General features: G+C 40.8%; 2 protein-coding genes and 1 pseudogene across 3 annotated transcripts; 2 read left to right on the forward strand and 1 right to left on the reverse strand.

Annotated features, from left to right (window-relative positions):
• Positions 1 to 1434: 1434 nt before the first annotated feature.
• LOC120094816 (zinc finger protein 431-like) lies at positions 1435 to 21647 on the forward strand. Of its 2 annotated transcripts, XM_039084927.2 has the most exons (5): positions 1435 to 1757; positions 18072 to 18198; positions 18390 to 18450; positions 19585 to 19706; positions 21490 to 21647. In XM_039084927.2, the coding sequence occupies exons 1-5, from the start codon at positions 1755 to 1757 to the stop codon at positions 21516 to 21518; spliced, it is 342 nt and encodes a 113-aa protein (XP_038940855.1). In that variant the 5' UTR covers positions 1435 to 1754; the 3' UTR covers positions 21519 to 21647. The 2 variants fall into 2 exon arrangements, with proteins under 2 accessions (XP_038940855.1, XP_038940856.1); XM_039084928.2 differs by lacking the exons at positions 19585 to 19706; positions 21490 to 21647 and having other exon boundaries at positions 1482 to 1757; positions 18390 to 18593.
• Tipinl1 (TIMELESS interacting protein like 1) lies at positions 3049 to 7910 on the reverse strand. Its single transcript, XM_063268203.1, has one exon. It carries the CDS (start codon positions 4220 to 4222, stop codon positions 3392 to 3394), a length of 831 nt encoding a protein of 276 aa, XP_063124273.1. The 5' UTR covers positions 4223 to 7910; the 3' UTR covers positions 3049 to 3391.
• Positions 19767 to 21171, forward strand: LOC134480439 (putative zinc finger protein 826; annotated as a pseudogene).
• Positions 21648 to 23497: the final 1850 nt, after the last annotated feature.

Consider the following 23497-nt stretch of genomic DNA (forward strand, 5'->3'; position numbering starts at 1 on the left):
ATATATGTAGGCTGTCACCAGAAGCTGTGACCTAGAGTAAAGGTGGATCTTAACAACTCAAAAAATCTAGATTAAAGAAGGGTTTTCAAATTCCAAAATCTATAATTAAGAGAAATCCCCCTACAGTACCCAAAGCCTTTCAGTTTTAGTTAATTCCACATGTAGTCACTTTGAATACAAGGAATAGCCATCATGTAAGACAAGACAGAAGAAATGAGAAAGATTTCCCCCCTGTGGCAGGCAAGGAGAGGATAGGAGTCATTTCCAAAGCAATGATTTCCTTCAAGAAAGGAAGCAGTGGGATTTTACTGAATGAGTCTGGCTATGTTCACATATAGGTTTCCCTACCCCTATACATGCCATGTTAGCCATCGTTGGACTAACGATGTGAAAATTCTAATAAATCTGCTTTCAACATGCAGAGATTCGTCCTATCAGGTCTGTTCATCTAGAGAACCTTTACTAAAACAGTTCTGTGTGTGAATGTGTGTTCACCTTCCCACTGAAGAGGATGTGCTGGCTAACAGTAGTGTTCCACAAGGTTTGTCTCCCAGGGTTCCAGGACCTACCAGTGAAAACTAGCTGCAGTTTACCTAAGCCCAGCACGAAGGATTCCACCCAAGCCAAATGACAGTGTTTCTTGGGGGCAATTCTCTAGTGGGCTCACTGATCCCAAGGATACAGAGTTCACTAGTCCCAAAGAGGTCAGAAAAGTCGATATGGTGAGTGAGGATAAGGAGCAGGGCTGGGGAGAAAGAGAGAAAGAGCAAGCAAGGCAAGCAGGGAGAAAAATGCAGTAGGCAGGGAGGGGGGGTGAGAGGGAAGGTGGAGGGAAGAGAGGGAAGGATGGAAAGGTGAGAGGGAGGGTGAGAGAGGCAGAGAAACAGAAAGACAAAGAGTACAAAATTTCTGGATGATATAGGAAGAGCTTCTGGGGAAGGGAAAACTCGGCCCCTGCGCTGGAAAGTTCAAGGTACAAGGTGGGGTATGCCAGACAGGCCCTGTTACACGTGGGGACTGAGGAGTGCTGGGAGAACCTGGAGGCCCAGACAGCTTTGGTGTGTTAAATATATGAAGGTCAGCTGATTGTAGGGTCTAAATCCCAACAGCCACAAAACAAAACTCTTGTTTCCTCAAATCTCTCTTTAATTGTTAATATCTTGGGCACCCTCCCACTTGTGGGACAGATCAATAACTCCACTGCAAGTTGAGTATGGGGGTTATGCACGCTGTATACCTCGATTCCTGGAGGCAGAAGGGAAAGAGACTACTGAATGTTGTAAGCTGAGAGCAGGTTGAAGTGAGGACCTGGTAAGCACAGGGTCACCACTCACGAAAGGGAGGAGCAAGCGGCTGGGCAGTGGTAGGTGGTGTGGTGGGTCCTTCCTGGGGCTGGGCGGGGAGACAGATGAGAACGCTATTGGAGGACAAGCACAAGTGCTACTGAAATGCAAATTCCTGTAGATCTGGAAAAGGTCTGGTCCCAGGCTTGATGCTAGGGCCGAGAACTGTGTACCTACCCTGTACCTTCAGCTCACTGTAACCCTTAAGGAGGTGCTCAAGTCACTCAAGACTACTGGCCAATTGGAGTCTTCAATGCACCTGCCAATCAGAAGAGAAGGCGGGCTTTTCCGGGTTCCTAGGTGTAGGATTTGTTTAGTAGTTAAGTAGTCTTAACTGGTCCTGGCTGCTGTGCTCTCTGTTCTGCCTTTGGATTCTCTGAGGCATGTTCAGGCAAGCTCCAAAGTTGCGACATGGTGAGCACAGGGTCACTGCACACAAAGGGGCAGAGAGGGCGGGCGGACGGGCGGGCGGATGGACGGACGGACCGGCATGGGACTGAGCAGTGGAAGGTGGTGTGGTGGGTCTTTCCCCGGGCTGAGTGGGAATCGGCGGCTACCCATGAGGTCTTAGCCACTCACTGGATCCAGCGGCAGTTTCTGAAAAACTTCCCTGTAGGGGCTGCAACTGTGCAGAGCATTTGGCTTGTGTATGGAAAGATCCTTGGCGGGATCCCAAACTCAGAAGCCTAGTTTCTACAAGTTCTGTTCTTAGCATTTAACATTAAGGTGTAAGAACCATTTGGAGTTATTTTGTGGAGGTTGTGGAAGGCATCTCATGTGCTGGGTAGCAATCCAGTTTCCAGCTGTAATGTAAGAGTAGAATTGATGATGTAAAGGATGTGCTAAAGGTCAGGAGATAGCAAGGCACACCAAGTAGAATTTAGCTGAGAGAGGACTGCCTGCAAAACACCCCACGTGTAAGTAGTAAGCTAACCAGGCCTGTTAGAGATTAGGATGCTAGGATACACAAGTTTGTTCACCAGGATTGTCCAGAAATATGGCCCCAGACCCTGATTTGCAACCAGCCACTAAGCCCATCTCCATATCAAAGAGCAGGCCTCTAACAAACTGATCAATGGGGCATTACAGGATCACAATCAACAGTCAGGCCTGGTGTGCCATAAAGGTTTAGTTTTCTTCTTGAGAAAAGCATAGTTCTGCCACATGGGCAAGATGACACCCGGTGACAACCATTAGAAAATGTAAAACAACAAAACACTTTTATTGAGCGCTGGCCTGATCAAGCTACGCTTTCCCTCCTTTTCCTGAGGTCCCCATGTTTGAGCTCCTTTTGAAACTCGGGGACATGCTTGGCAGAGCCAGTAACCATCTAGGGCCTAGTCCTTGGGAGCTTTCCCTGGAGCCCTGTATATAGAGGTAAAACAGCTCCCCTAAAACCAGGAATATGCTTGGGGCCAGGGAATTTGGGAGGGGTTGCTTAAGATTCTGAGAATACAAGTCTTGCCACAATATGGGGCTATGGGTGTCTAGCCCACTATGGGCTTGGTAAGGAATATTTTTGAAATACACTGAGTTCCTTGTGCAGCACTGTTTGATTAGACTTTTCCTGAGTCTGTCCCATTATATGATGTTTCTGCTAACTTCGTAGTTTAACGTTTCTGCTGACTTCATTGATGTCTCCCGTTTCTTTCCATTTCCCTCATGTAAACTGTATACAAGGTGACATTCTTGTTAAGCTTACTTAGTTTTTTTTTTTTTTTTGTTGCTTACAAAATAATTTATTTCTTTATAAAAACTGACCTAACAGTCAGGGCATATTTACATTTTAATCATTACCCAATTTAGTAAGAAACAATTCAATGCAAACTACAAAACAGCTTATAAAGTCAGACTTATACAGAACACCAAAAATAATAAATAGACTTACTAAAATAAGTAGGAAACAATTTAAATAGTCATCGTATTTTAAACAGGAATCCACAGAAGCCTTAAGACTTAAGGATTTATACAAAGTAGAAAAAACTACAAATAACTCCAAGCCTGTAGGATTCTGCTGTAGAGGGTTGGCTACTTAGAACATTTCTGGATTAGTCTAAGTTAGGATGGTCCAGCTGTGTTTCCTCTGCTTCCAACTGTCCTTCTTCCTGTGTGCTGGCAGAAGGAACGTCATGTGGACCATCAGCAGAGATCAATCCATTTGACTCTTCTTGATTCTCACCAGTACTGCTCTCTTCAACTGTCACGTCATTTTCTAGGGACTGGCTATTACTCAATAGCTTTGCCTGCCTTCTTTCCAAGGCCAGTTGTTTATTTCTCTCAATTCTCTGCTGCTGCTCTTCTGTTAGGTTTCTACTCGCTTCAGAAGCAAACCTCTTGCTGTCAGATGAACTTGTCACAAAGGCATCAAATCCAGTGGCAGCTGCATCAAGGCTGTTAGTTTCCTCAACTTCATCGTTATTGTTAACAAAATCTTCATGTACAATAGGCAGATCAAGTCGAATTCGTTTTAAACAGGTCTGAACCTCCTTTTTATTTCCTAGGTTTTCAACTCTGTCAATAAAATCTTCAAATTGCAGTTTGGGGAATAGCCTATGCGCCCAGTGCTCCATGTGTCTGATTAGCGTTTTCAAGTCTTCAGCCTCATGACCTTTCCCCTTGAATTTTGTCTTATCAAATACATGCCTTAAGGCTGGAAGCCCTCTCTCTGAAGTCAATCTTGTAGCATCTAGCTTGGGTATATTCCTTTTAACTATTCTCTTTGGCGGAACAGGAACAGGTGCTCCACTCCCTTCATCAGCTTCAGCTTCTGCAGGATCTCTCTCTGGAGAGCCCGGAGGTGGGAAGGGAGGAAAAGTTTCATCCTCTACATGTTCATAATCTGGTATTTCAAACAAGCCATTTTCTTCTTGCTCCAACATTTTTTCCTCACCCAAACGGCGGCCACCGCCAAGCGTGCCAACAGCACTTCTCCAAGCTTACTTAGTTTAAGACCCCACCCCCACCCCACCCCCCAGCTTTTATACTTTCTCCCTTCTCCTTTTCCTATGTTTTTCTTCCTCTGAGACCTTCCACTTAGGACACTGTCACTAACCTACTGTTTTAGGGCACTGGTGTACTTAAACATCCTGGAAATGTTTGCTGTGTAAATGTCCTATCTAAGTGGTCAGACTTGTATCCTCCAGTTTATATTTAAATTGTTCAAAACTTAAACTGGAACCTGAACGTAAAACAAACTTAAGGGTGACAGCATACATGGACTGTAAAATCTACCTAGGCTAGATTCTCTTTTAGCATTTTAGACCCAGCTAACTGGATCTTTGCTGGTCTTTGCTACTTTGTGGTTTCTTTTTCCAGGCTTAAACCTCCTCCTCTTCAGCCCCCTCCCCCACCCCCATTTCACCCCCTAACACCAGATAGGAGAGAAACAAGGATGGAGGAGAAAAAGATCCTTGAATCTAATTCCTTGTACTCAGCCCACAAGCTTGAGTCGAACAGTCTCCGCTGCGGGGAGTGAAGATGCAAAGCCAATAGTTACATTTGGGGGGACTGCTGGTTAATACAGCTGCCTCACTCGAGTTTGTTTTTCCTAATTTTTATGCCCCACAGTGCCATAGAAAGCAAAGCCACAAGTTAACAAACAATTCTCCAAAATATGCACAGAATATCGGTTCTTATCCAGAGGCACCTCCCTGTTCCTTCCACCAAGGTTGATAGAACTTTCAGCCCCTCCAATCGTTCCATGCCTCAGCAGGCTGATAAATTTGCCTACAGACCCTGACCCACTTTGACTGCCTGGGTACATACAAAGAATAGGGTCAGTTCTAAGGCACAAACAAAATAGCCAAGTGTGGGGAGCCGACTTGCCTGAGACCCCCAACATTGAGCTAATTAGGACAGACAAAGAACATATGAAAGGACACCTAAGGACAAGGTCACCTAAAGGACAAGCTGAGTGGAAAAACCTAAGGTTCCAGCTAAAGTGCGGATACCAATCTGGGGGTCAGAGTTGCTTAGTAACAAGGCTTGCCAGGAGCACTGACACAAATCTGGTGTTCCAACAGGTTTGCCAAGTGGAGGCTCCTGACCTTTTGTTGGGAGCTAGCTCCATACAGCTAGCTTTGCAAAAGAACCAGCTTCCTATAGACTCCTACAGACCCAGGGCTGTGACATTTTGCTGAGAGCCAATTTCCTCCAGACTCACAGATTGTGACTTTCTACTAGGGCCCAACTTCCTACAGACCTAGGCCAACATCCCGCAGGAGTGAGCCAACTACCCTGTTGCAGGATGGGACAGCCAAGGAAGAAAAAAGGTGTAAACAAAATTCCCGAGGTCATTCTATTGGGCTTATTAAGATGACCAAGATACCAGGAACACATTACTCTGTCCCATCCAACAGGACAGTTAACGAAGTTCCAGGGGGTACCCAGAAGAGAATGGGGGACAAGAGACTTGAAGAAGGACACTAATACAAGTGTCTGATGAAGGTGACAATTTTATTTTTACAAGCTCTGGTTATATACTATAGCAAGACTAGGAGAGGAAGAAATCTTCAGGGGGCTGGGAGACCTCTATTTATTAGCCTATGATGAAGTTGGCTCACACCTGCGGGATGCCTAGGTCTGTAGGAACCTGACTCCCCCTCAAAGGTCATGAGCCTCCGTTTGGCAAGCCTGTTCCTAAGCAATGCTGACCACCAGATTTGTATCAGCCCTTCTGTAAGCTTAGCTAGAACAATGGTTTTTTTTTTTTTTCTCCACTGAGCTTGTCCACTAGATGAACTTTCATCTGTCCTTTGTCTGTCCTAATTAGCACAATGTTGGGTTCTCAGGCAAGTTGGCTCCCACATTCCTCAGCTGTATTTTTTTTTTTTTTCTTTTGAACTTACTTTCTTGTCGTAGCCCAGTGGCAAATATACTTGTCATTTTCCTAGAAGTGGTACCAAGATCTCTCCACACCTGGGAGAGTTGAAGATTCTAATAAAATACAAATTTACCATACTAGGGCTCTGTCTGCCCCTAGGGTGGGGCGGAAGGGCAGAGCTGGGAAGGCTTGTGATGAGTCATGCAATCTCTAATCCTCCAATAGAGGAGCTGCTACCATTCTCTGGGGAGCCTAGCAATCAGGAGGAGCACCAGTGGGAGGTAGCTTGCAGGTTCTTTCCATATTCTCTGATGTAGTTCATCAGAGAGCTGTGAGGGAGATTTTGCAGCCACCAGGAACAACAGGTTGGCTAAGCTATCGGTGTCCAATCTGACTGGACTGACGTGGACTGTGAACCAGACTGTGGTGCTGTTGGTACATGTGGTGTCCTGGGCAGAGGGCCTTGTCCTCTGAGCTTCTCTGAGTGTGGATTCCCTGGGGAGGAGGCTTTGCATCTGGGTATAAGGTGTGTTGATTATAATATCACTGCCAGTGTGCACACAAGCATTGCTCTTGGTGTGCAAAAGACAGATTTCAAAACTGAAAATCCAGTTTCTAGAAGTTCAGAAGATTGTATTGCAAATTCATTTTGTGTGATAAATTTTACAAATAGTTTAGAAACTGGTAGGGATGAGGTTATGAGAATCATCCTTTGGCAATACTTGGTTAAAATCCTTTTACCTTTCCACTATCAGCAGTCACAGTGAATGGAGTGATTCAGGGAAATTCAGTTCCAGAGTCCAAAAGGAGTTTCTGAGATGCAGAGGTTTCTCAGGTGTGCAGGGTGGGGTGTAGGTAGGTAGGGCAGATTGTACATCATTACTAAAATCCACATGGCATCATGTGCAAGCAGACATTAAATTATTCTTCAACCTTCGTTTGTGTGTGGGTTCAGGGGGGCTGGGTTTGTGTGATCACACAGGGGCATGGGAACTATAGAGCCATAACCCTCCTTTCTTACCACCTCCACACAGAGAGCTCTAGAGCGTGGGGTCAGTAGTGGCTGGAGGGTCAGAAATATAGCAGTTTAGGGGTCAGTTCGAGTCATTTTTGTTGGAGTTGGGAAGTCTGTGTTTTTTCCATTTGAATACACATGCAATCGTAGGTAATATTGGTCAAGTTCACATTTTTCCTGGCTGAGTTTCCTTAGGTCTTTTGATTAAAACTTGACTATAATTTGGGGCTTATGTTCTTGCCTTTTTTTCTCTACATCTCATTTTTTCACAAATGTGCTAAAACTTTTGATCATTGTAGCTCTTTGATAAGTACAGATGGAATCTCCATTGTGCCAAAATGTGTACTATTTCTTCATAATCCTGTTGATGATTCTGACGTTTTTTCACATGGCAAATAGCTTTGAAATCAGCTGTCCTGTTATGTATTATTAGATGTTTTCTTTAGATTTTCTTGAATTTTTGCTGCAAATTTAACATACCGAACATTGCTTTTTTAACATCACTGTAATGGTGTTGTTTACAGTTATATAAATTGGTAAAAGATATTCTACATAATAATTCATTTAGCAAGCTATATAGTATGTGTGCGAAACTGAAACTGATATGAAATAATGTCCAAAGCCATAGAAAGAGGACTTTAGTATACACTTTAGTGACACAGAATACATCCTTAGGGTCACGTAGACAAGATCTTTGTAAGTATGACTTAATTGAGAAAACAAAAAAAAAAAAAGAGGAAATAAAGCATGGTCCAGAATTGGACAATGAATCTGGATGTGACACAGGGTTGTGTCTTAGCAGTAAACTCTGATAGCAATAGGTTGGGATTTTCCATAGATATCTACTAAAACTAGTTAAGACTGTGTTTTTATAGTTGATATAAAGTTGTGCATATTTAATATATGTATTCTGATACATGTGGACATAATACCTACACTCAAGCAATCCCATTCTATGGAGTGTTGTATTGGAATCATGGCTCCACAGCTGGCCAGTACGGTTCCACGTGAGACAGTTTCATTGGTGCTGGGAGGTGGGGGGGTGCACAAAGGAGGAAAAGAGAAAGAAGGGGCGAAGGTCAGGAAGGGTTGGCTTTTTATTTGGGTAGGGACATAACTTCTTGCAGGTGAGGGTAGGAGATGGGCTAGGAGGACACTGGAAATATATGACAACAGATGCACAGGTCCCTTTTCACCTCTGGGTGACGTCACTTCTTTTTTTTTTTTTAATTATTTATTTATTTATTATAGATGAGTACACTGTAACTGTCCTCAGACACACCAGAAGAGGGCATCAGATCCCATTACAGATGGTTGTGAGCCTCCATGTGGTTGCTGGGAATTGAACTCAGGACCTCTGGAAGAGCAGCCGGTGCTCTTAACCACTGAGCCATCTCTCCAGCCCCGGTGACGTCACTTCTATCGCTGGGTTTGGAGACAACCTGCAACCATAAAGCCGGTTCCTCATACCAACACTTACTTCTCATAAAAATGACAGAATTGCCATGGATCCCAGCAGTCTTCTCAGTATAGTTTCCGTGCACTTGAAATTAGTTTTAAGAAGTACCAGAATTCTCATGTTCATTGCAGTTGTATTCATACTTGCCTAACTATGAAAATAACATCAATGCTCATTTGTTGAGGACCAGCTAGGTGCCTCTAGGGGACCTAGGGTGCCTTGGGTTAAAGGAGTGGATAAAGGATTATGCACTTGTAAAGACTCTCACAGTCAGTGCTTTATTGGTCATAAAACAGCATGTAATTATAGCTTAAGCATTATCAACCCATTTCTTTCTCCCATATAATTTTAACCTTTAATGCACTGTTATTGTCTGATGGATCTGAGAGCTTGAACCATTTTGTCAACTTTGCAGGTAGCACTCGAAAATGAAGGGTGACCAAGCCAGCTCAGTCAGTCAATAGGGTCTCAAGGGAGAGAGTGAGGATTGAGAGGAAAAAGAAAATTAGACAATATATAGCATGATTCTAGCCAGTGCTGAGGCTGAAGCGGGTCTATTTTTCCCAGCCTGCTTTTCTACCATTTTTATTACAAGCAAGTTATAAGGTCAATTCTAGGTCAAGGAACAAACAAGGCACAAATACCTGTGATCATTGTTTCTAGGGGCTCATTAGTTTAACAGGAGAGAAGGAATGTTAATAGCCCAAATGTAAATATTCTTACCTGAACCTACTTCCTAAGTCCTAGTCCTAGTCCAAGTCCAAGGTCAAATTCCTGCCAAATTCCTATAGAAGGGCAGAAAGCAGAGAATCTAGCTGAAACAATCTTCTTCAAAACGTTTTTTTCCTAATATTTATTTAGAACATTATGTGGAGAAGAGAAATGAAATATCAAGCTTTCTGTAGCAAGAGTTGTTGTAGATGAGAAGCAAATGTGCTATTAGAGTATGCTGTAAAAATGCAGAAAGGGGCTTTATTTGAATGGAATGAGAGCCCTCTGCCAATGAGTCATACTGCATGAAGAAGTAAAAACGAGGTTAAGAAACAGATTGAAGGGGTTGGAGATTTAGCTCAGTGGTAGAGCACAAGGCCCTGGGTTCGCTCCCCAGTTCTGAAAAAAAGAAAAGAAAAAAAAAAAAAGAAACATATTTACTGTTTTGTTTGAGTTTAAATAGTAACGATAAATTACAGTTGAACAAATATGTAAAAGTCTTAGATAACTGACTCGGCTCTTTGTTTTCTCTGTTCTAAGTAACTTATCTTAGATGGTAATACTTTCATTTTTGCCTTGGAGAAAGCATTTAAACATTTAATATTTTTATACATTGGTTTATTTTGGCTTAATGCATAATATAGTTAATGTAGCAATTTTGTACAACATCTCATTTCTATTTGAATAGATATTCAAACTTTAGTTTTTCTTAAAAACAATTATGAGTATTGCTTTGGAATGAAATGAAAAGCATTGTAATTCCACATTCCTAACTAGTGAAAGCTAACACAAGAAAGTGACTGCTTTTCTTTCCTGCGTGATATATATTTCACATTGCTGAGAACAAAACTTCTGATTTCACATATAGAATGGGCCCAAGATGAGCTTGTCATGAATTCCTGTGTTGCAGAGTATTTGATCGCATTATGAACCCAGAGACTGTCCAATTTACTGGCAGGGGCGGGGGGCAGGGGAGCTGTTTCTAATTGGTAGGGCTCAGCCATTACTACACAACTTTGCTACCAAACATAGTTTTGAAGGTAAACATAGTTTTAGAAGGAAGCACTCATATTTGTAAGTAATGTATAATTGAGTGGGTGAAAAAATGATGAGTCAGGTTAAGATCTGACAGAATAGGATATGCCCAACTCTCAAGAGAAGAGGGAAAAGAGGCAATATAAGAGGAAGCAGCGGGGTTGGGGATTTAGCTCAGTGGTAGATCACTTGCCTAGCAATCAAAAGGCCCTCGGTTTGGTCCCCAGCTCCTGGGGGGGGTGGGGGGCAGAGAAAAGAAAGAAGGAAAAGTAAAGAGGAAGCAGCACAGAGGGTAAGAGGAGGGGGCAGTTTTACCTGGAGAATTTTACAGATACAGGCAGGCTAAAGACAGAAAAGGAGAAAATGAGCAAGAGAATGAGAAGAGAGCAGTTTACTAGAGTCCCTTTGAGGCCAAGCACAGCAATTCAGTCAGAAGTGAAAGACTCAATTTGAATTGGTTAGCATGAAGAGTTTGAGCTAGAAGAGCAGAGTTGACCAGCCAGAGTTCAAAAAGAAGAAGAAAGGGTGATTTTATTTAACAGTTAAGTCTCAGATGCCCAAAACACTCAAGTGCCCAACTCTCCTGAGCCCCCTCTGTGTTTGCCTGGTGCTGAGCCTTGCTGATGCATGTGGAAGCTTTAGTTCCTAACAAAGGAACATCTTGATCTTTCTGTTTGGCACCTGGGCAGTAACACCCAGTTCCTGATTTTTGTTCCTGTTTTTGTCCTGAGGGCATAACCTATTTTTCCACTGTGCTTCCAGGAATTCTCCACCCAGTGAACTTGGGGTGTATATTCTGTGAACCTCAGTAAAGCTTTGGCATTTTCTTAGCACAAATGACCCTAGTCTGTGTCTTTTGTTAAATACTCCAGGCCTATGCCCCCTCATTCTAGACCTAGATCAGATTGTACAGAAGCTATAAGCTTCCATGACTAGGCCTAGATTATCAGAAGCAGGAAGTAACCCTTCCAGGTATTTTTACATTCCTATGTGATAGTCACTGTCTACAAAAATAGAACGAGTACTGTAGGTATCACAATCTTGCTGCTCCTATCTTTATGATTTTTCTTTTCTTTTTTTTTTTTTTATTCTTTTTTTTCCGAAGCTGGGGACCGAACCCAGAGCCTGGCGCTTGCTAGGCAAGTGCTCTACCCCTGAGCTAAATCCCCAACCCACGATTTTGCTTTTCTTTGTTCACTACAGCTTCCCTTCTTTGCATTTTCATTTAAGCAATATTGAATTAAGTTTTTAAATGAGAGTAGATTCTCATGTAATATATCCTGACCACTGTTTCCCCAACCTGCACTCCCGACTACCCCCCACTTCTATCCTTTCCCCAAGATCCACCCCCGCACCCATTTCCTCTTCAAAAAGGAGCAGACCTAACGGACAAAACAAGATAGAAAAAGACAAGGTGAAAGCCTTCATATTGGACAAGGCAACCTGATAGGAAAAATCTCAAGATCAATCCAAAGAATCAGAGTTACACCTGCTTCCACTGTTAGGAGTCCCGCAAAGACACCAAGCTAACAGCCATAATATATAAGCAGAGGACCTGGCATAGACCCATGCTGTCTCTATGCTTGCCATTTAAGTTTCTGTAAGATTCCTAGAAATCCAGTCAGTGTTAGTCATGGGTTCCCTCTCATATCAAGGGCCTCAAGTTAAACCAAACATTGGTTGGCCACTCAAACACGTTTGTTACCATAATGCCCCAGCACATCTTAGGAAGGACCCATTGTAGGTGTGTGTGGGTGTTGGGGGCCGAGGGGTGTTTCCAGGTTTCTCTTTCTTCTTTTTAGCCTGTAGAGTACCTTCTCTCCTCAAAGAGACTAGAACACAGGGGCGAAGGCTCCGAGCCTGCACTCGCTTGACCTCTGCATTCTGTGTGGAATTTGTCCTTAATGATCAGGCCATGCTGTCAGTTATCTGAGAGAAAAGTTTGTCCTTGCATCAGCATGGATTGTTTAAGGATCTCAAGGGACCTCCTTGGCCAACAGCTCAACCAAATGTAACTTATTAGCAACATCGAAGCCCTGTCTGGTTTCAAAGGATGGTAAGTTCATACTCCATATCCTCCATTACCAGTAGTTTTCATTAGGGTCACCCTGGTCATCCAGGAAGTTGTCATTGTACTGGATTTCTATACTAACTCCCAAATAACCCCTAATTCCAGCTGTTTCTTCCTGCATTGTACTTTCCCCTGCATCCCCCTCAACTGATCCTCCCTACTCCTGTTCCCATCAAACTCTGGTCTACTCACAGAAATTATTCTATTTCCCCTGTAGAAAGAGATCTGTGCTTCCTCCCTAGAGTCTACCTCTTTAACTAACCCCTCTGGGTTTATTACTATTTACCTAATAGGTAATATCCACTTGTAAGTAAATGCATGCCATGTTTGTCATTCTGGGTGTGATTTCTTTAGTTGTATTTTCTTGCCTGTAAATTCATGATGGCATCTTTTTGAACAGCTGAGTGATAAATGTACCACACTTTTAGTGTACCCCATAGGGCTCAAAGTGAGTCTTAACTGCAAGGAGATCCCCCAAGTGAGGCATGAGAATGGAGTTTAATGCAAAGGCAAGAGTTTATTTTCTCGAGTGTCGGGGTCAACCTTCAGTCAGCCCCTCTTAGCGAGGGACTGGAAGGTGACCCCAATGGCTGTGACAAGCAGTTTTTATACTTTCAGAGGTACAGGTTACATTAGCAGGTTTACAGTTCAAACTTATATGGCATGCCTTTGAGCTCTTATGTGGGACCAGAGGATCAGGCTACTCTCAGTACATTCTGCAGGATTTTCAAGAATGTCCCTGGTCCTCCCAAGAACTCTGGGTGGAGAATGGAACTTGTCCTAGCCTTGGCCAGAGGCCTGAAGCTGGGTTGTTACCTAATCTTAACCAGAGGCAGTTGATGTAAAGCTGGCAAAAGCCCTTAGGGTCCCCATAACCTACCTGCTTTCCACCAGGCCAAGCCTCCTGACAGCGCTTAGGCTTCAGTAAGAACTAGGGTCCTTCAACCCATTCTTCAGTTGAGGTATTTTTCGGTTGTTTCTAGGTTCTGGCAAGTGTGAATAAATATGCTATGAACATAGGTGAGCAAATGGCCTTGTGGTAGGGTGGAGCACCTTTTAGATAGATGCCCAAGAGCTTTATAGCTGTGATTTGAGATACATGGATTCTCAGGGTTCTGAGGCACCAGGACTCTGAGGAAATGCTCATTTCCATAGTGGCAGTATTAGTTTGCACCCTACAAGCATGGAGAGTTATTACCCATTCTCCACATCCTTACCAGCATGACTTGTCACTTGTATTGATCTTAGCCATTCAGACATGTGGAAGATAGATTCTCAAAGTAGTTTTGATTTGCATTTCCTTGATGGCTGAGATGATAATGATTTCTTTAAGTATTTCTCAGCTCTCTGAGATTCCTCTTTTGAGAATTCTCTGTTTAGATTTATACCCCCCCTTTTTAAAAAAGATTTATTTATTTAATGTGAGTGAGTTCACTGTACCTGTCTTCAGACAGGCCAAAAGAGGGCATCAGATCCCATTACAGATGGTTGTGAGTGACCATGTGGTTGCTGGAAATTGAACTCGGGACCTCTGGAAGAGCAGTCAGTGCTCTTAACCGCTGAGCCATCTCTCCAGCTCCTATACCCCATTTCTTAATTGAATTTTTTGCTTTAGAAAGTCTGTTTTCTTCGGGTCTTTATGTATTTTATATATTAGGCCTCTATAAGATATGGATTTGTTTAAAAAAATATTTTCCCGTTCTTTAGGCTGCCACTATGTCCAATTGACTGGGATTTTGCCACAGCTAATCCCCTTTATATATTTATTTTTTCATTTGTTGGCAAAGATGAGAAACAGAATACACAGGATGAGTATTGGCATGTAATATCTTAAAATTGTTATTACAATCTTGTAGTTCATGTTTAAAACACTTTCTGTCTGTCTTTCTGTCTCCTTTTATTTTGGTACCATTTACGTTGTGTGATTCTATTCATTATAATCTAATTATATTGTTTCTCTGGAAAATGAGAGACCTGCACCTACAATTTTATAATCTGAAAATTTACTATGTTATGAGTTTCTTGAGGTTTTGATAGTTTGGGAAACAGTTTTAGTGTCCTCTTCTGAAGGCTTGTCTCTCCTCATTTCTTGGCAAATCTGTGTATTCCAATTGTTGCAATCATCAATTTTTTGGTTTTCTGTGTGTGTGTGTGTGTGTGTGTGTGGTTTGTTTGTTTGTTTTTGCTACTTAAATGATTGATATTGTTAACACATTTGATTTGGGTTTTTTAAACTTTCTGATATATTATTGCCTTTTTGTCCTAGTTAGCTTCAGTTGTGAACATTTTAGAGCCTACAATCATCTGAGGGTCTCCCTTGAGGGCATGCCCTCATCAAAATGTCTGCATGCTGTATCAGTGAGAGATTGTGTTGTGATGATTGATGTGGGAAGGCTCTACACTGAGGGTGGCAGGATCCCTAAGCAAGTGGGCCTGGGCTGGGTAAGAGAGCTGGCTAACTATGAGACAGTGACCAAGCAGGAAACACTACTTGTTCATGGTTTTTGCCTTTTCTTGAAGCTTGAGTTTCTATCCTAAGCTCCCAAACTGATGGCTGTCATGTGATTGGACCAAGCAAGCGAACCTGTTTATTTCCTGAGATGCTTTTGGTTAGAGAATTGAATCAAAGTAGGAGAGTAGCAAGTTAGAACAAAAAAAAAAAAAAAAGGTTATTTTGTTGCTGGACAGAAACTAGAGAAACTAGAAATGTTCTCCTTTGGAGGAACCTGGTAAACATTAGGGCTTGAGATGGTAATACAGCATAGAAAGCTGTATTCAGAGCTTAGTCGGCTGTTGTTGTAGCACCTGGAAGACTGGAGTCATGGAAGTTCGCAGTCAGAAGTTGAGGTCATAGGATTTCAGTGGAAAATAGACTCCATGAAAGATCTAGCTAGAAGTCATTTATGTGGTATTTTGACCCCAAATCATTCTTATTCGGCCCATGCTCTGAGAAATTGAGTAAGGCAGAATTAAAAAATAAATAGCTATATTTCTTAGGTGAAATATTGAATCTGTTAGATGATTATTACTAGTAACTCATTCTGGACTACAAGAAAAAAAACAACAAGTTGAGCAGCAATAAATCCAAAGTCTGTGGTTTGTAGAGAAAAGCAGCCCTGGGAAGTTACACATGACAGCCAAATGCTGAGACAGAGGCATGAATTTTCAAAGAGATTATCACCATTAAAGAGAAGGTCTTTGCTCAGGATTGGAAGCCTAAGAAAGTGAATTAAGGGAAACAGTCCCTCCTGCTAAGCCTTCAGTTAATGGAAGGGGGAATTGGCAAAGTCATTCCTAGACCCAGGAAGGAACTTCATATAAAACCTGCTACTACTGGTCCAAGCTTGGTACCCAAGTTCTGGAAATCAGAAATATGGAAAAATAAGGTTATGGCTTCTTCCCCAATGGTTTCAGTTCAGCACTGTTCCAGCCATCTGTGTTTGGCAGAGTGAGATCCCCAGTGAGGGAGGACACTGTGAGAGTGCATGGGATGAATCTGAGGATGAAGCCTGAGTTGCATTTGAGACTACAAGATATAGAGATACCCAAGTTATGAGACACCTGTCATGGAGAGCTGCATATAGGGAGTTCAAGGGCCATCTAAGCCTTTTGAAACTGAGGCTCCTTGTGTCTGAGACAGAGCTGCAGGGCTTGGTGTTTGTCCTGCTGGGTTTCTTGCTTTGGTCCAATCTTCCCTCACTATGTACACATTCCTCTCTACTGGAATGGGAAGGGGTATTCTGTGCCTTTGTATGTTGGAACGATATAACTTGCTTTCTGATTTTAAAAGATGTGGCAATCAAGAGTGTCAGAAGTGATTTGGTGCATTTGAAGACTGTATGGGCTGCTGCAGGCTATTAGGGTCATTCGAAGCTCCTGATTAGCTGCCTGTGAGGGATGGTTTGCTTAGAATTGACTTGTTTGGACTTTTCCAGTTCTGGGAAACAGAAACTTAGGCCTAGTTTCCCAGTCTGTCAGTTTACAACCTGTCTTGGAGGAGTCAGCCTTGCTCTGGCCAACTCAGTTCTCTCAATAGAAGCTGTTGTAGGAGGAACCTTTCTAGATGATTAGTTATTGGGGATGACATTTGAGTGTCTATAGACTCAACCCATTTCCTGTGTGGGGTTTGTGTGTGGGGTGTGTGTGTGTGTGTGTGTGTGTGTGTGTGTGTGTGTGTGTGTGTATTGTGTAGTGGTTTTACCTGATTAGTCAGCCTCCTTCCTATGTTGTCTTGCCTTCAGCATTATAGACTCTAACCCTAAATCACATAAGATGCAGTTGAAGCAATTACTATTCACTGCTAAGGTATTTTGCAAGCCTGTTTCTTTTTATAATTTAAGTTTTGTTTTTGTTTTTGAGGACAAAGCTTCTCTATGTAGTCCTGGCTGTCCTGAAAGTAGCTGTTTAGAACATGCAGCCTCAAACATAAATGGTCCACCTGCCTCTGGCTCCAGAGTGCCAGGATTAAATGTGGGCCATCATGCCCAGGTTTTTCTTTGTTTGTTTGTTTGTTTGTTTGTTTGTTTGTTCGTTTTTATATTATTGGCTGATGGGTTGGACTGTGGGTTTTGGCACATGTCAAGCATATGCTGCTGTGTTGATCTTCATCCACGTTATGAATTTTGAAATTTGACAGAGAGCATATTCTGTTTCTCAGGATGGCATGTATGTATTCATGACATTCATACTGCCTGGCTATATTGCCTGAGCTCTGAGTCATTGGATTGCAGGTATATGACATTTTTCCTACCTGTTGCATTTGTGTTGATTTTTTTAATGAATATGTATATTTTGCCTGTATGAATGAATATGCACATCATGTATGCCTAATCCTCATAGTAGTTAGAAAATGGCTTCAGAATTCCTGAACTTGGAGTAATCAATAGTTGTGAAGCTCCATTCTAACTACTAGCAATTGAGGCCAATTATTTTTAAGACCAGCAAGAGCTCTTCACTGATGAGCCAGCTCCTGTCCTATGTTGCTTATTTAGGATCAACATTTACATTGCCAATATTTTGAGCTATCTGTTTGTATCTGTTTAAACATTCATTCCCTTGTAGTAAGATCTCATTACTGTTACAGTTTAAACTGGGCCACCTCAAGATTCTGGAAGAAGAATACTGAACTGCAGTGAATGTAATTCTTTGTAGGATCTCTAGTAAAAACCTCTGAGTCCTTTTCTATCTTTCCTGTTTGTTTGATTAATTTTTCATAGGGGAAACAGGGTCTTAATATGTACCTCTGGCTGTCCTGGATAGACCTCAGATATACCTGCCTTTGCCTCCTCAGTTCTTGGATTAAAGACATGAGCCTATATGCTCACTTGATATTTTTTGCAGTTAGTAATTGTTCATACAATTTCTCTGTGTGCTTAGTACTGCTCCTCTCTCTCTCTCTCTCCATTAGTTAACATTTCTCTTGCAAGGCTATATCCTACTCAATGAGCAAAGAAATGACAGAGGTAAACCTTATTACTCAGTTTTCTTCTAAGATGATTTGGTAATTACATTAGAACATCTGGGTCAAGAAATAAGTGGGGGAAGCACCAGAAGCATACATTTACAGTGATATCTGTATCATGGTTTCTGTTTTACTAATGTATGGGATATTTCAGGATGTATTGACCTATGATGATGTACATGTGAACTTCACTCGAGAAGAATGGGCTTTGCTGGATCCTTCACAGAAGAGTCTCTACAAAGATGTGATGCAGGAGACCTACAGGAACCTCACTGCTATAGGTAAGACAGTGAATTTTCTTTCAGTTTTTAAAATAAGGAAACGAATGTTCCTTTGTTACTGTTGCTTTTCTGTAACTTCAATTGAGAATAAAGGAAAATGAGGTGAAAAGGTCAGGTTCACTGAAGATAGTAACTTAAATGTTGCCTAATTTCCAATAATATATCATACATTTTCTGGTATTGTATTTTAGGTTACAATTGGGAAGACCATACTATTGAAGAACATTGTCAAAGTTTCAGAAGACATGGAAGGTAATTTTCATGTGCAAGTTGGTATGAATATGCCTCTGAAGAAATGTTAGTATGTCCTGGAACTTTTAAAGAAAAGCAACAGTGGTAAAGAAAAAAGCACTTCTCTAAGTTTATTGATTATTAAATTCTCACAAATCCATGTACCTCAATGTCAGGTGTCTGATTTGAAAGAAAACAAGGAAACAATGCCTTAACAAATATTACCATTTGAATCATAGCCACATTACAGCTACTCTGTATACCTGCCAATCTGTTTAGTCTCATAACACACACACACACACACACACACACACACACACACACACACACACACACGCACAGAGAGAGAAACAGAGTAGGTGATAAGTTTATGTTTCTAATAGGCAAATATATCATAGTAAAGCTGATTACTCATATAGTAACATTGTTAAGTTTAAGTGAGAGGGACAGTTTATGAGAGTCAAGAATGTTTTTGAAGAGAAAACTTAATTCTTATACCATATGTCTATGATGAACAAAAAATCAAACTGTATGAATGATGCAATGTGGAAATATTTCATTTGTTATTTTAACAGCTATATCCTGTGTCACAATGGATACAAGCCATGTGAGCACAAGGATATTGAAAGAAGCAATGTCTCCCCACCCCCAGAACAATTAAGATATATGTAGTAGTCCACATTTGAGCAGACTTTCTCAGTGTGATACAAGTTTATAATTAGTTGGTTTCCCAACTTCATTGGGAATATATCCATAAAGTCACATAGCAGAAAATCCCTATGAATACTAGGATTGTGGAAATTCCTTTCTGTTTGTCCTGGTTCACTTTGCTGATGTGGTATGCAAACGTAGTGTATTTCACAATAATGGAAAGCATATGAATGTACTCAATGTGGTAAAGCTCTGAGCTCTTCCATTTCTCTTCAAATATATGAGAAATCTCATAGAGATAAAAGATGGTACAAATGTGAGCCATGTAATAACACTTTTACCAACCCATAATGAATGGGAAACCATGAGTGTAAACAAAGTGATACAACCTTAAGATGTGATTCTTCTTTACAATTAGACCAAATTATAAAATTAATTTCCAATTATTAGATTCATTAGTTTAGTGGTAAAGCTTTCACATGTGCCAACTATCTATCTTTGCAGGCATGAAAGATGTCATACTGGAGAGAAACCCTCTGAAAATACTCAGTGTTGTAAAGCCTTTGCACAACATAGTCCTCTCCAAAGACATAAAAGCACACATACTGGAGAGAAACTCTATGAATGTAAGTCACGTGATAAAGCCTTTACATACTATTCTCAGCTTCAAACTCTTGAAAGAATTCATGCTGGAGAAAAACCCTACAAATGCAATCAATGTGGTAAAGCCTTTACATCTCATAGTTCTCTCCAAGTACATGAAAGAATACATACTGGAGAGAAACCCTACAAATGCAATCAATGTGGTAAAGCCTTTGCACAACTCAGTCATCTCAAAACGCATGGAATAACACATTCTGGAGAGAAACCTTACGAATGTGAACAGTGTGGTAAAGCCTTTACATCTCATAGTTATCTCCAAGTATATAAAAGAATACATACTGGAGAGAAGCTCTATGAATGTGATCAATGTGGTAAAGCCTTTGTACTTCACAATGCTCTTAAAAGACATAAAAGAATACATACTGGAGAGAAGCTCTATGAATGTGATCAATGTGGTAAAGCCTTTGCATATCATAGTTATCTCCAAGTACATAAAAGAATACATACTGGAGAGAAACCCTACAAATGCAATCAATGTGGTAAAGCCTTTGCACAACTCAGTCATCTCAAAACGCATGGAATAACACATACTGGAGAGAAATCCTACGAATGCAATCAGTGTGGTAAAGCCTTTACATCTCATAGTTATCTCCAAGTACATAAAAGAATACATACTGGAGAGAAGCTCTATGAATGTGATCAATGTGGTAAAGCCTTTGTACTTCACAGTACTCTTAAAAGACATAAAAGAATACATACTGGAGAGAAGCTCTATGAATGTGATCAATGTGGTAAAGCCTTTACATCTCATAGTTATCTCCAAGTACATAAAAGAATACATACTGGAGAGAAGCTCTATGAATGTGATCAATGTGGTAAAGCCTTTGTACTTCACAGTGCTCTTAAAAGACATAAAAGAATACATACTGGAGAGAAGCTCTATGAATGTGATCAATGTGGTAAAGCCTTTGCATATCATAGTTATCTCCAAGTACATAAAAGAATACATACTGGAGAGAAGCCCTATGTATGTGATCGGTGTGATAAAGCCTTTGCATATCAGAGTTATCTCCAAGTACATAAAAGAATACATACTGGAGAGAAGCCCTATGTATGTGATCGGTGTGATAAAGCCTTTGCATATCATAGTTATCTCCAAGTACATAAAAGAATACATACTCGAGAGAATCTCTATGAATGTGATCAATGTGGTAAAGCCTTTACATCTCATAGTTCTCTCCAAGTACATAAAAGAATACATACTGGAGAGAAGCCCTATGTATGTGATCAATGTGGTAAAGACTTCGTAGTTCCGAGTGATCTTAAAAGACATAAAAGAACACATACTGAAGAGAAACTTTACAAATGTAATGAATGTGGTAAGGCCTTTGTCTGTAATGCTAGTCTCCGAAAACATAAAGCAACACATACTGGAGTGAAACCTTTCGATTGTAAGCAATGTGGTAAAGCCTTTGTAGGTCAGAATGACCTTAGAAGGCATGAAAGAATTCATACTGGAGAGAAACCTTACGAATGTAATGAATGTGGTAAAGCCTTTTCACAATCAAGCCAACTCCAACTACATAAAAGAACACATACATACTAAAGAGTAACCCTATGAATGTAACCAATGTAGTAAAGCCTTTACTGTGATCTTCAAAGGTATGGTGGTTTAAATATACTTGGCCCATGGCAAGTGGCAGTGTTAGGAGGTATGGCCTTTTTGGAGTAGATGTGACCTTTGAGGAAGTATGTCAATGTGGAGGGGGGATGGGCTTTCAGACCTCATGCTTAAACTCTACCCAGGGCAGAAGAGTCTTCTGGCTGCCTTCTGATCAAGATGTAGAACTCTATCCTCCAGCACCATATCTGCTTGGACACTGACATTTCTTCCACCTTGATCATAGACTGAACCTCTGAATCTGTATACCTCCCCTCCCCACAATTAAATGTCCTTTCTAAGAGTTGCCTTGGTCATGGTATCTTTTCACAGCATTAAAACCCAAATCAACACAAACAGCATAAAAGATACCACACTAGAGAGAAACTATGAATGTAGTGAATATGGTGAAGCCTTTGCACATTTCTATAGTTCTCACTATAATAAAAGTATTCATACTTGCATTCACTGAAACCCTGTGAATGCAGAAAATAGCATTCTTGAGAAAAGGCTTATGAATGGGCTCAATGTGGTAAAGTCTTTGTGTTTTGAAATCTGCCAAAATACTTAACAGTTCAAACACATGGTCAAAGTAAATGCCAGGAGTCTATTGGAAACCAGCTGAGTTAGAAGGGTAGGGATTATGAATAAGGTGGTTGGGTGTGCAGTTAGTGCTAGAATGTTAGGGTTTAGGGTTAAAGTTTTGGGGGGGCAGTGTGGGTTAAGGAGTGGACGGGTAAGGTTAGGTTGGGGGTGTTTAGTGTTAGGGGGTTAGGCAAAAGTGTGAATTTGGGGAAGGAAATGGGACGAGCTCGATTGTGGGACAGGGAGGGATTAAAATGATATGTAGTATTCATAGAGTCCTCGAATACAAAAATAATCAAGTTGAACAGCTTGAACGTAAATAGATTGGGGGGTAAGGAGAGTTGTTAGTACATACATTAATGAAATTCAGAAAAATCATTAGGTCTCATTTTAGAAATCACTTATTTTAATAAAGTGGAAAACTCTAAAATAAAGTATGTAGATTTCTGGACATATATAACCTACCAAAAGTAAATCATGAAGATCTAAAAAAAAAATTGAGCAGATTTGTAGAAAGCAGTACAAGTGAAGTAGTGATCAAATATTTACCAAATAAAAAAATTACCAGTCCTTCAATAAAATACACAAATGCTTCTCAAAGTATGCTATTAAATAGCAAAGGAAGGTTACATTACCAAACTCTATGAAGTTAATATTGGCCTAGTACTAAAATTAGATAAACATGGACCAATCTCCAACATAAATACATGCAAAATTTCTTTAAAAATGCCTGCAAACTCTTCAATAATAAATCACAAAATTACTATGATCAAACAGGTTTATTCCAGAGATGTAGTGCTGGCTCAATATGTCAATAAATTTTATAAATTTCACAAATCTCTTGTTTTTGATAGAATAGAAATCATATCAATCAATAGATATGTAAGGCTTTTGACAAAGCCAACATCAATCATGTCAAATATCCTCCCCCCAAAAAATTTCTTGAATTAAACCTGACCGAGGAAGTGAAAGACCTCTGTAATGAAAATTTTGTAGATACTAAATAAAATTAAAGAGGACACTAGAAGATGGAAAGACCTTGCATGCTCATGGGATGGCCCTACTTCCAAAATCAATCTACAGATTCAATGCAATCCCAAGAGAAATTAAGGGGGAAATAGTATCAAAGTCCATTACTTAATGCATGAAAACCCTATAATCCCATTATTCTGTATAATAAGTGTTAAATGTTAAGATTATTTTTGAAAGCTTTAGATCCAAGCTGGTATTAGGAACACACACAGTCACACAAACGCACATGACAAAACTGCAAAATACCAGTCAGGCATATGATGTTTTGCCAGTAAACCCAGCTCTGGTGAGCTGGTGCCCTGGGATTCATTGTCAAGACAGCTTAGCCTAAATTATTGATCTCATGTGAGAGACCCAGCTTCAAAAACAAGGTAGATATTACCTGAGGTCAACAATTGTTCGAGATGCATGCAAACATATATGAACACACTATATACAAATGGAACATAATTCAGACGAAAAGCTGTGGCACATGCCAGAACATAGATGCCCCAAGGAATTTACACAGAAAGAAATAACCCAGTTGCCAAGAGACAA

The sequence above is a fragment of the Rattus norvegicus genome, chromosome 9 (assembly GCF_036323735.1).
Source record: "Rattus norvegicus strain BN/NHsdMcwi chromosome 9, GRCr8, whole genome shotgun sequence".
NCBI classification, from domain to species: Eukaryota; Metazoa; Chordata; class Mammalia; order Rodentia; family Muridae; genus Rattus; species Rattus norvegicus.

Bases quoted from the DNA above. Each gene is read 5' to 3' on its own strand.
- LOC120094816 (XM_039084927.2), top strand. The intron at 18,199-18,389 runs GTAAGACAGTGA...ATTGTATTTTAG, and splicing joins CAGGAACCTCACTGCTATAG to GTTACAATTGGGAAGACCAT. The intron at 19,707-21,489 runs GTAAGTCACGTG...AACTCTACCCAG, and splicing joins TGGAGAGAAACTCTATGAAT to GGCAGAAGAGTCTTCTGGCT.
- Tipinl1 (XM_063268203.1), bottom strand. From the start codon at position 4,222: ATGTTGGAGCAAGAAGAAAATGGCTTGTTTGAAATACCAGATTATGAA.